Source organism: Urocitellus parryii, chromosome 10 (assembly GCF_045843805.1).
Source record: "Urocitellus parryii isolate mUroPar1 chromosome 10, mUroPar1.hap1, whole genome shotgun sequence".
Classification (NCBI taxonomy): Eukaryota; Metazoa; Chordata; class Mammalia; order Rodentia; family Sciuridae; genus Urocitellus; species Urocitellus parryii.
Window position 1 is genome coordinate 22701701 of NC_135540.1, and position 13660 is coordinate 22715360.

The following is a 13660-nucleotide window of genomic DNA, read 5'->3' on the forward strand; positions in this document are numbered from 1 at the left end:
ACTCAGCCATAAAGAAGAATGACTATATGACATCTGGTAAATGGATGGAACTGGAGACTACCATGCTAAACGAAATAAGCCTGTCTCAAAAAGTCCAAAGTCAAATGTTTTCTCTGATGTGAGGAAGCTAATCGAAAATTGTGGGGATGGGAGAGAAAGTGAGAAAGAAGAAGGGGTCAGGAAATTTCATCAAAATAGAGGGAAGATCTGGATTGCAGATGAAGGAGAAGGGCTGGGGACTTAAAGTGGAGCAGGTTGTGTTCTTTGATGCATTAGTGATTACGTCAGGGTATATCCTGGTGTGGTATATAAATAAAAAGAATAATTTTAAAAAGTTTTCAATTAAAAAAACAAACCCAAAAAACAGCCTTTCCTCCCGTGCCCCGAAAGCTGCCCCCCCCTCACATCCCCAATCTCAGCAAACGGTGTCAGGGGCCAGTCTGGGGAATAACCCTCGAATTTTGTTTTTTCCCTCCAATATAGAGGTGCCAGAGTTCAGAGAAGTCTTCCCCGTTCCCATTCTCAATCCCTAACACCTTGGCCCAGGCCTGTCCTAGCTGATCTCTTGCCTCAGGGATGAGAACAGCTACCAGCACTGTTTCCACTTACATAATCGCGCTTCACCACAGCCAGATCTTTAAAGCAAACTTTAAAGCTTACCTCTCTGCTGGGTGAAAACTCTGAGAGGTTCCGTTTTGCCCAAGGATGAATTCAGGCTCCTGCTTGGAGTCTAGGACCTGGTCCCAAACTGTGTATTTACTTTCACTTTTTATTGCTCACACCTCAAATTTTACACAGTGTCAACAAGAAACTGTTTCTGATGCCCTGTGCAGACCACCTATCCTTATCTCCTCTCAGCACTGCCAGTCTTCATCTTTCTAGATTCAGGGTGGGGGTCAATTCTTTGAGAAGCCTTCCAGGGTGGCCTAAATGTCATGGCTCTGTGTGTTTCCATAGCAACCAACGGAATGGCTAGCAAACATTTTCCATTAACACATGCTTGCATAAGGAAGAAAAGAGTGTTCCTAAAAATCAGAGATAAAACATATGGGGCAGGTGTTTATTTAATTTCTTACAGCAAATAATTAGAATTAGGTGACTGATTCCTAATTTCTGGTAAAGGAAAAAAAATCAAAATAAAACCTTCAACTCCATCTGTAGAATGTAAGAAAACTGTAAGCCAGACCCCAGCTTCCTGCCCCTGAAGTAGCAGGTTCCACAGTGTACTTGGATGACCATTAGCTTCCTTTACATGGTTCCCGGGAACATGAGGGTTTGCATCTTACATTATTAACTGAAGACATCTGACCAGTAGATGTTACATTATTTCCTTGCTTTACCATGGGCTTAATTTTATACTGTCAGTTCTAAGGGGACAGATATAGGAGTTATATTATACCTTGATTAAGCTTGCGTCCACTTAATTGGAGTTTCTCTAGGTTGTGACACAACTGTCCATTGTGCCACCCAACACACTCCTCCTGCTTGCGCACACTTTTGCTTCTCCTCCCTCTTGCCCATGAGCACACTTACTTGTGGTGCTGGTAGAGATAACTTGGTTTTAAGACATGGTGAGATACACTTTACTCTGGGCCTGTTCAGTTCACTCAATTAATTTTAAAGAAGCAAAAAAAAATTAACTATTCATCAGCCATAACATTTCCTTAAAAATGTTTTTCCTATAGAATAGTCAATCGATAAATTTAAAGTTTCTTGACCTGTAAGCTGTGAATGACATGCGAAAGGAATAAGCTATCTGTTCACAGGTCTGGTTGTCTTAATATATTGCATATGTTAAAAGCCCTAAGTTTAATCTGCAATTATATCTTCAAAGCAATTTCATTTCAAGAAATAGACTTACGAGTCTCCCCCTGCAAGGGAAAGGTCTGAGTGCAGAAACAGGCATCAAACGATTTGGCTGACCTCACCAAGATGGCGACTCTTCAGCCTTATAGGTCTGCTTACAAAAGTAAAAATCCAGTTGATTTTTACGTAATAATGAACTCTCTTCCTCTTTTACAGCCTTAAAGCTATTCAATGATTTGTGATACCTTATATGTCTTCCAGACATATACTGTATATCTGAGAAGGAAATTAGGTTGTAAAATTGCATGCTGAATCTAGGCAGTTCTGTTCATTGAGGGATCACCATTAAAATACACAGATAAGATGAAATAACAACATTTTACAGTTAGAAAGAGACCCAGTTAAAAACTCTTGACTAGAATTAGAAATTACAGATTAGAAGTCAAAAGGCACATGACTTCTTGGACAAGTTCCATTGGTAATATGTAAATTTTTGGAGCAAGTCATTTAACCTTGATTGCTCATATGCCACAAAGGTACATTCATGTATACATTCGGATATTTATTTGGTGGGGATCTTAATATCTATAATTTTCCTAGGTTGTAAAGAGTAGACCCTGACTTACCCTAAAGACTTTTATAACAAGAGCTAAAAGTCTAGTTGGTAGCTCTCCGTATTATCTCAACTGTGCGACTCCCAAAGGTGGGAATGCTCCCACTCAGCAAGGAGGCCCATTATGGGAGGAAATCTTGACAGTCCAGTCAAGTTTGGAAAATCCAGTCCAGGAAATTTCCATAAACTCTCAATCACCCCTCTTACGCCATTGAGAACTGCTAATCTAGAAGGATATTTCCATCTCAAAGGGCAGCTCTAGAGACAAAATATCATATTCAAGGGAAAAAATGATGATCTAATAAAGAAAAATGAAAATCTAGGACCTAGCGGTGCAATCTATCATTCACCCTGTCTCTCTGCACAGACATTATCAGAGAACTTTACATTTGTTCTTAGAGAGTAATAATGATCTAATATTTTGATTCCACTCTGCAATTTATAAAATCTGTACTTACACTATATTTTCATAACAATGTTAAGACAGGGCAATATTAATTTTCCCATTTATATAAAAAAAAACTGAGACCCAGATTAAGCTTGCCTTAATCTCACATCTAGTGAGTGTTGTAATACATTTAAACCAGGTCTTTTGACTCTAAAGCCAGTCCAGTTTCCAACATGAGGGGGAAATAAAGTTTTAAAATATATTTAAAAACTTACTCATTTTGTTTTTCAAGTCAGAAAGGTCCTAAAAATCTTTGAATGATTCAAAGTTAAAAAGATAAAATTATAAACTTCCATTCACAAAGTATGGTAATATGGCTATTAGCTGATATTACTGGCCAATAAGGTACTCTGGAGGAACGTTCTAAGTGTCTTTATATTAAACGTGTAAGAAGAAATAAAGCACACACGTACATCTCAGTAAACAGAACACAAAGAACATAGCTTACACTTTAAAAATAATTTATAGTCACCACTATGCAATTACAGCAAGCTTTAGTGTGACTTCCTCAGGAGCATAAAGTCTCAAGCCAGTAACTCAGAGATTAGGCTGTTGCTTTTGTCCTCCTGGTCTGCTCTGTGGTGATCATCTCCACATCGTTCCTTAGTGCTCTTAGTTCCTTTTAGCTCTAACCCCGAGTTCCCTCATCTCAGCAACCGCTACCCACTTCTGTTGGGAATGCCCTATTATAATCTAAGAAGGCAGGGAAATCAGAAAGCCAAATAGTCAAATATTCCAACATGCATACACATGTATGTCAGGTTATACTGTGGGAGGCCAACCTTACGGGTGACTGAGTTACACTCCCCAGCTGGGTGCTGAGGCGCTCAGTCACAGAAATGGGTGTGTCTTGCTACAGCCCCATGGGTGAAGCTGTGCTCACCTGTTCCTTTGTAATAGAACCCCTTGCCCTGTTTAGGATAGAATCTCCCATGGAAGTGCCTTGTGTGTGTCCCCTCCTCTTACTGTGCCCTTGGGTGTGGCCTACCCAGGTGTCAGTCAACCTGCTGACAGTGGACATCATGAAGATAGACTCAGCCCCCTGAAACCTGACCCCTTGCCTCATTTGAATAGCTTCTCCTCAATAAAAGGGGTCAGCGAGTGCTCTTGCTCTCTGCGGACCCTTAAGGTCAGAGGAGCCGTCACAGCAACCCCAAAGAAAAAGGTATTCGTGTCTCTTGTGTGGTTATTTCGTGCAGCCCAGTTAGCCCAGTTTAACTAGAGTGACCCCTGAGCCTTTTAGTCTCAAGAACAGAAACCCGGCATTATACACACAGTCACCCATGTGCACACATACTGAGGGTACCAAACGACAATGCTTAAATTGCTTCCTTTATCATGACCCAGCAGACATGAGTAGATGAACACAGCATGGAAGTTTCAGGGACCCGAGAATGAGATGGTAAAACCATACTGCAGGACCTAGAATTCTCAGGCTCTAAGATTGTGTCTATGATTGGAGTCACAAGACTCAGCATAGGTCCACATTTGGCCGTATGATTCTGAATTGATTACTTGGCTGGGCTTGAGCCTACATGTCTTCATCCGGAAAATGGGAATAAAAATCACCCTGATGTAGTCTTGTAAAATGAGTGTTTCAAGCCACATAATGTATTATTAAAAGTCTCACAATGCTAATTCCAAAACCTAAGATACACAGGGAACCTTTTTGTTCCCCTATTTATATGCTCTTTCTCACACACATGGGATAGAACAGTAAACAAACACAAAATATACCAACATAAAAACAAAGCAGACTTTTACTCACATGATGTTCGTATTTTAAATCTGTAGCCTTGTTTCACGTAGACAAATGCTGAAGCTCAAATTCCCAAATAAATAGGGAATAAACTATATTAGCAAAAATCTTTAAAAATCTCCCAGAGATTGAACAGCTTTCCAAAGAAGGAAAATGATGCCTCTACCTATGGGCTTTTCCACATTTAATTCTGAGTTACAAAAGCAATTCCTGTTTCACGTACTTAAAGAAAAAACACTAAAAAATACAACCCCAAAAAACAAACAAACAAAAAAAAAAAAACTAAGCAAAAATGTCTAGAAAACCTTTTGCTTTGGCAGAGAAGGGCAGATTCCACCAAGAGTCACAGGGTGGGCCCTGACATGAGGCTGATCCACAGGTGGGGGCAGCTGGCCCACGTGGAGGCTCCCACTGCCCACTCCAGAATGTCCTGCCCCACGGTGCTGAATTTATTTATTTTTATTAGTTGATTTTAGTTATACATAATATTGGGGTTCATTATGGCATCATTATACAAACACAGAAAAAAAATTTGTTTTTAATTCATTCCCTATTTTTACATATCACTTAATTTGTTCACTAATGAGTGACCCTAGGAAGGGGAGATCTTGTATCGGAAGGTACAAGATGGGATTAGGAGGGTGCCAGAAATACATTTCACCTATGTATCTTCTACTGAGTCAATCGTGTAATTAAGGCAAGAGAGAAAGAGGGACCTGCCTTAGAAAACAGTACTTTTAGAAACTGACTTTTCCTGGTGTTGGAAAACCAGCCTTCTGATAACAGAACTCATTGTTTTCCTAGGGGAAACACCCTTCCGCTCGGGTCTAGATGATTCAGGGCGTCTGACTCCAGCCAGATCTAGCCCATCCCCTCGCTGTGTCCCCCACCACAGGGATTAGACATGTGGGCCAAGTTCAACCTGAGGTGGTGGTTCCATTGGGGGACTTATAAAGAAACTGCTGGAAGCAGAAAACCTCTTACTTATGGAGACCCGGTAGCTGTCTGGGCATCATGAGTGAACCTCACCAGGACAGAGCCTGAACAAAGGGAAGCAATGGAGAGAAGGGGACTGAGTTCTAATGACCTGGCTGAAGACTACGGCCTTGCCGAAGCCAGGCCTGCACTAGGCCTTTCCAGTACCTGAGCCAACAAATTTCCACTGGCACTTAAGCCAGTTTATGTTGAATTTATTGCCACCTGTAACCAAGAGCCCATATCTGGGAAAGAATGATTAGAGTCGTAACTACAAATTCAATGCTGTGTATCAGGGTTATCAAATAATCAGTAGTGTAAACAATGAAAAAAAGTAATATCAATTGAATAATGAAAAATCAATCCCAAGAAGAAAGAAAGTATTATTTGGTTGGCTTTTGTATCCCAGAATCAAGGACAATACCTTGTGGTCTCTGGAAAAAACAAAGGTGAAACACTCAGGTTGCTTTTGACCGAGTCTCTGAAAACTTTACTTTTCAGAAAAATTCCTTGAGAAATAAACCTTATGGGGTCTTCATGTAGAGCTCTTAAGTGAACTTAAGTATTAATGACACAGTAATATTTCCTCTGCTACATATTCATAGCTTTTGACATCAATAAAGCCTTGTAGCCTAAGTGATATTAATTAATTACTCCTAAGTGAGGGTAGGGGAAGGGAAAAACATCTATCCCTACTTAAGAAGTACAATTATTTGGAATAGAAGCAAAGGCCAGCCTGAATATACTGGGTAAACCTCAAATCAACTTTTTCACTTAATCTACTCGTTTGGAAATCTTCAGTGGGAATAATGGTAGGACTCGGTTGGGGGCCGGGAGTCTGAATAGTTGGTCTGTAAAAATCACAAACTGGATCCCAATATTGAACGTTTTCAATGGCCAGAAACACACATATGTATAAGGAAAACTTGGAAAAGGCAGAGATGCTGTATTCTATGTGTGTCTAGTAAAAATGCTATTCTGGATCATGCAAATTAAGTTTACAGTAACACAGAATTATTTTTCTAAGTCTCACTGAAAAACAAACTCTGACAAACAACAAAAACAACACAGCCTTTTTGTCTGGTAGATCTCTGCTTGCAATTTTGAATCGGGCCCATTAAATATTGCTCAGTGGAAAATCTCCAGGTAGTTTTTAGATAAGACATTATTACTATTCATTATGGGTTAGATTACATCAAAAATATTTTTTGAAGAATTTCCCAAGAACACTGTAACATTAACTGTGCGGGTCAATGACACACGAGAAAGAATGCGAAAAAGGAACACCCACATGAACATTTACCTTCCACTGCTCTTTTGAAGAAGACTTTGCAGCTGCCACAGGTCACTACCCCATAGTGACATCCTGAAGCCTCATCCCCACACACCAAACATATTTTGGAAGGTCTTGAGGATCCAGTAGAAACACTTCGTAAAGTAGAGCTGGGGAAAGAAATCAAGATTTAATAACTAAACCATAACGGCACATTTCATATGCTGCTCAGCTTAGCTCCACATGTGTCAATCATCCAAGCTCCAACCCTGGATTCAGGATGCTGGGGCCACATGCTATGTGACTCAGCAGAATGAAGGCCAAGTCCATCAGAGGGAGACATCCAAAATGGCGCCTGGAAAAGCCTTATCCCAGCACTGAGACAGGAGCAATACTCAGATGTGAACACTTTCCTGCCCTCTCCTATTATTGGGAATATATACAAATCTCCACCCATCTCACTCGTACACAAAGAAACCATGCTTCCTGGCACTCCAAGGTCAGTGAGAAGACTCCTGCGCCAAATCATCATGACAGTATTTGCCATCCTTCTGTTTGGACACCAAAGAGTTATTACAATACTTTTCCACACTATTCACTGAAGATTTCTCATTATTGATCTTTATCATATCTGATTTTTAAAAACCCACCCCCTTCCAAAAACAATCCGTTAATTGTTTTCCTTTGCCACGACTGCCAGCAATCTCACCCTCCAAGCTCCTGGATATGTTCCATTTACCTCATTTTGTTTACTAATTTGTAGGGGCACAATCATTACAAAACTAAAAACCCATGCATCCCAGGTATCTTTCCATGGAAGAAAGTAGAGGGCGCCAGGGAACAGCTTTTTAGGGACAAAAGTAACCCTATAAGCAGCCATCTGCTTGAATTCTCTTGAAGGGGGTCTTCTCAAGATATCTGACACGTTACTATGTTCGTTAATGGTACACTCCAGACGAAACATTTCGTATTGTAAGAAGAAATCAAAGTTCGGTGACGCTTTGGACGTGCACTGAGCCGGCAAAGTTCGTATTCATGGTTCACATGCATTTATTAAATAGTTCGCGTGCATTTATTGAATATTTACCGATAGGACCAGTGCAACATACCAAGGTGGTGGGGGCACAAACTCCCATGGTAAGTGCTGGGCTGCAGGGTCATTTGGTGGCAGGGTGTCAGTTCAGCTCTCCATATTGGGAAGGGTGGGAATACAGAAGTCAGAAAATACTTGCCCAAATGCGACAGCTGAGCTGAGCCTTCAAGTCTGCCTAGGGGGTCGCCAGACAGAGAAAGAAGGCAGAGGAAGCAGGGGTGGGGGTGGGGGGCAATGGATGGGCAAAAAATACGAGCTGAACACGTTCAGAAAACTTTGGTCACCTGGCTGTCAGTGCCTCTGCCTCTGTGCCTCTGTGGATGACAGCAGGCACATGGAAAAAAGAAAACCACCAAGGGGCCTACTGGCTATGTAATGGCACTGACTTCTGCTCCCCAAATTAGCTAAAACAGTAAAATCATGTTAATGTCAACATTTAAAAACAATTTTAATGTTCGAACTACCCTCTCCCCAGAAATAGCTGAAGGAACAAACTAGGCAGCCGCTCAGAGCACTGTACCGTGACGGCCTTTCTAGCAAATGACTTCTTAAATCAAGGACCAAAACAATGTTCTCCAAAGTTGTTTCTCCTTCTGAGAAAAGTGCACTTTATTATTTTTATTAGTGTCCTTTGACTTTTTTATGGCATTCAAAACATTCCATTTCAGCACCAGTAACTTCTTCAACATATTAGCCGGTAAAATTCAATCCACGCTCCGGCTGTCATAGCGCACTTCACAGAGCAGCGCCGAGACTTTGTAAATGTTTAGAATGTAACGTAAAATCATCATTAAAATGTAATTGCTTTCTCACAATGGCAAGCGTATGTGGGGTTTTTATTTAACATTTTTTGTGGGCTTTGGTCTTGGTCCCAATACTTATTCGCCTCTTAGTGTCAATCTCTGGAACGCTTCTCTTCTGCTATTCAAACTTAACTTTCTTGGTGAGTTCATCTAGTCTCTTGGTTTTAATATGTTGGGGACTTGAAAATGTTTATCTCCAGCTCAGAATCCTGCCCAGAACTTCAGACCTGTTCATCCAATAACCCACCTGGCCTCTGCCCTTGGGGGTATATACCCCAAACTCAACATGTCCAAAACTTTGCTGATCTTCTCCCTGCATCCAAACCTGTCCCTCTAACAGACCTCATCATCTCTGTTAGTGGCAACTATTGTGGGTGGAATTGTGTCCCCTCCAAATTTATAGGTCAAAGTCAGCCCCTAGTGCCTCAGAATGTGACCTTATTGCATCAGAATGTGACCTTATTGTATCAGAATGTGACCTAGTTACTTACAAATAGGGTTGCTGAAGGTGTCATTAGTTGAGATGAGGTCATGTTGGAGTAGGATGAACCCTACTAAAGGAAGCAATTGGGACACAGATCCCAGCACAGTGCCAAGTTTAGATGAAGGCAGAGATCTGGAGAAGCATCCAGAAGCCAAGTAAGGCCAAAAGTTGCTGGCAAACCAGCAGAAGGGAGGAGAGAGGTACGGAACAGATTCTCTGTCACAGCCCTCAGAAGCAACCAATGCTGCCAACACCTTCCTCTCGGACTTAGCACTTCCAAAACTACAAGACAATAAATTCACTGTAGTTTGAACCATCCAGCGTGTAACCCTTTGTTACAGCAGCCCCAGCAAGCTCATACCACCCTTCTTTCTTTCTAGTTGATCAGAATAAAAATATCTAGACTCCTCCCTGAATCCTCCCCTCCTCTCACACAACACACCCGTCTGCTAAATTCTGTCCACCTCACTTCAGAGTGGTGCACTCGGCTCTGCTCAACCTCCTCTGGTACCACGCTAGTCCCAGCTGCCCACGCCTCTGACCTGGAACTGTGCCAAGGCTGCCTAGCTGGTCTTCCTGTTTCTCTTTGCTCCCTCACCCGCCACTGCAGACAGAAGGATCCCTTTATTCCTTTGCTCACGTCCGTTCAAGAGTTTTCCTCATACTTGCAGACCACAGGGGCACAGTCAGGCCTCTGCACCTTCCCTCGCCTCTCTCTGGCCTTCTCCAATTGAGTGACACTGAGCTCCTTGTTGGTCCTTGAACACACCAGGTAGGATCCCATGTCAGGGTCCTTGCACATCTGACCCTCTTCATCAGACAGCCACAGGCCCCCACCCTCATCTCCTTCAGACCTTCATTCACATGGTTCTCAGGCCTTTGCTGACTACCTGTTCAGAAACGCCTCTTCTCTATTGCACATGATATCTATTTGCTAAAGTTTATTATTTGTCTTATCTACACAAGAAAGCAAATTCAGCATGGGCTGGAATCTCCATGCATTATGCACTTATCTGTTCCCCATGCATGAAACAGTACTGGGTACTGGGCAGGTGTCTGCTATGGTTTGGATCTTAAGTCCCCCAAAGCCCAGGTGTTAAAGGCTTGGTCCCCAGCATTTTGGGAGCTGGTGGGACCTTTAAGAAGTGGGGTCTCATAGGAAGAAGTTAGGTCACTGCAGGGGTGTCCATTAAGGGAATATTGGGGCCCTGGCTCTTCTTCACTTTGCTCACTTTGTTTGCCAACTTCCATGAGGAAAACAGGCTTTCTCCACCATGCAGCCTGCCATGATGTCCTGCTCTACCATTTGACCCTGCTGGTCACTTGGATAGAGAATTCTGAAACTGTGAGCCAAAACTAACCGTTTCTTCCTTTTATGTTGATTATCTCAGGTATTTTGCCATAGTAACACTGACTAACAGTACACTCAATCAATACTTGAGTTAGTGATCAGATAACTGGCATCCTCACCACAGTCTCTGCAAGACCCCCCATGCCATGAATTCTAATGTCTACTGCAGTCCTGCAGTCCTCATGCAAAGAAATGCAATTTGTTTGTAACCAGTTGGAGAGTTACAAATACGTAGCTGAACTAAATTGAAGGAAGTTTATAAAAAAACAGATGAATTATGAAATACAAAGGAAAACTACATTTACAAAACCAAATCAAATATTAATTCTGTTTCCCTTATATTCACTAATAGCTTTCAATGACAAGATGGCAACTTCACCTATATGTGCATTTTTTTAATTGTCGATGCATCTTTTTATTTTATTTATTTATTTTTATGCAGTGCTGAGGATTCGAACCCAGTGCCTCACACATGCCAGGCAAGTGCTCTAGCACTGAGCCACACAACCTCAACCCTGGATGTGCCTTTTGGTTTGTCTCTTCAATGATATTACGAGATCCTTTCTTATCCCATCTCCAACATCTCTATTTTTCAGGCTCTTCCTCATCTTGTCCATCACTAAATTCACAGGTCTACTTTGGCCATCATTTTTCCCATTTCGACACTATCCCCTAATGAGCTCACGCACTATCTCAGATTCAAACGGCTCTCTTGGTGAAAGATGTTCCAAATCACCATAAACATTCCACTCTTTCCCTCTCCCTACAATCTCATGTTTTCTCCTCTATGTTCTATAAGCTTCTTAAACATACTGTATTCAAAACCATATTTATCTTCTTTTTTCCCAGATCTTGATATTCTGAAAGGTATTGCCACCTATTAATTACCCAGTCTCAAACCCTATATAATTGCCCCCTCCTTATCCATGAAGGATATGTTCCAGGATGCCCAATGGATGTCTGAAACCATGAATCATGTACTGAACCCTCACATTCTCTATGTACAATGTTCTCTCCCATATACCCTACAATCATGCCACACAACTGTCCTTTCAAATATTTTTCCCTGGTGTCTCCTTTGCATCATTATTTTAGAACTTTAGGTTTGTTATTAAGTAAAATAGGGGGGGGGGTTGAACATAAGTACAGTGATTCTGTGATAACCAGTCTGGTAAGTGAGTTCACTAAGTGATTAACAGATGGGTATCATATACCTTGTGGACACACTGTACTAAGGAATGATTCAATTCCTGGGCATGGTGGAACAAGACTGCCTGAGAGGCCATTATACGACATTTCAGATTTCCTGAGAAGCCATCATACTGCATGTTAACACTTATGAATTGTTTATTTTGAGAATGTTTTTCATTCAATATTTTCACACCCAAAGTAACTGAAACTATGGAATGCAAAGCCACAGAGAAGTGGGATTTCTAATCTTCTCCACAACTACTCAGCATAACCAGCTACCAAGTCCTGCTCATTGCAAACTCCCATCCCTTCTCTGCACTCCACTGTTGGTAATAGGGGTCCTGGCCTTTGTTACACCCTAAGGGTGTTTCCCTGTCTCTAACCTCCTGGGTCTCCAATTCATTCTGACCAAGGAATTGATGCGGCAGAGTTCTGACTGTATTGTGCCCATGCTCAGAGGCCTTCAACTGCCCTGACTCAATGCCAGGGTGAGGGAAAGCCTCAGCAGGATGTCTAAGTTGCTCCTCCTCTAATGGACCTTCTCCTGCAGGGTCTCTCCATCATGTCTAGCCTTATGCTCAGCACATGCCAACATTCTTTCTCAGAGATCTTGGTCAACCACCATTTACACAACTGAGCATTTCCCCTCTTCCTGCAAGCAGAAGTGCTACCCATCCTTGAAAGCCTGATGTCCCCACAGCAGGCCACTCCCCCTCCTCCCAAGTCTTCAGCTCTCCTTGAACAGACCTCACTCTTGCCCTTGCATTCGTGACCTGGGTGCTTACCCTAATCCCTTGAAGGCCAAATACTTATCATAAGGATCTCTGTGCTACCACGGTCACTAGCCCTAGGTTGGTACTATTTATTGAATGAATGAAATCACACTCATCATCTCATTACAGTCGAACATACATTTACCAAGGGCAATTTTACAGAAGGTATATTGATAAGGCCAAAGTTATAGGTTCAATTCCCACATGGATCATCTAGCTTTGCACAGAGGAGGGAAAACCAGAGACACAGACTATTCTCAAAAGCTTTGCCAGCTGCCTCACCAACACATACCTTCCTAACACAAGAGACAGGCCACAAAGTGTGGATGGGTTTTGGAAATTCTAATCTCTACTGATATCTCATCATCTACCTCTGAAACTGAAAGATGGCCCATGGTTGGAGGTCATATGCATCCAGTTGTGACAAAGGCATCTATACATTTTACAGGAGAGAGGAAAGCAGGGAGGAATAGAGGGGCAGATCTTGAACACAATTCTTAGACACAGTTCAAAACACAGAGGGTATCGAGAGCTTTGAATGTCAAAATTCACCTTTGGAGTGCAATCTACTTACTAAGTTTCATACAGGATGTGAGGCTCACACCATAGGGTCAGACATGCAGGGGTCAAAGATGGAGAAGAGTCTCAGTAAAGGGGCCTGGGTTCTTGTTTCAGGTCAGCAATTATTGGTAAGACCTTAACAAAATCATCTCCCTTCTTTGAGTCAGAATTCTCACTGTAAAATAAAGAGGTTGAATTGATGATCTCTTGAGATCCTTTGCAAAGGATCCTTTTAAGGTGCAAAAGGTATAAAAGACAAATGGGATGGTTTCTTGTGACAAAGTTTAATCCAAACTGAGTTTAAAGCTCAAATTAAAGATAATAAAACAGGGGCTGGGGTTGTGGCTCAGTGGTAGAGCACTTGCCTCGAATGTATGAGGCACTGGGTTCGATTTTTAGCACTGCATATAAATGAATAAAGAAAATAAAGATCCATCAACAACTAAAAAATAATTTTTAAAAAAGATAATAAAACAGAAGATATAGTCAGGAACCACTGTTTGATCTGGACCAAGCATAAAAATGTAAAA

At 41.7% G+C, this 13660-nt stretch overlaps 1 protein-coding gene across 2 annotated transcripts in view; it reads right to left on the bottom strand.

Moving 5' to 3' along the window:
• Positions 1-13660, bottom strand: part of Nr3c2 (nuclear receptor subfamily 3 group C member 2) — a 324444-nt gene that overhangs the window by 152394 nt on the left and 158390 nt on the right. For both annotated transcript variants that reach the window (XM_026392708.2, XM_026392707.2), the window contains exon 3: positions 6905-7044. In XM_026392708.2, the coding sequence (XP_026248493.2) occupies positions 6905-7044 (140 nt within the window). The remainder of the gene's footprint in view (positions 1-6904; positions 7045-13660) is intronic.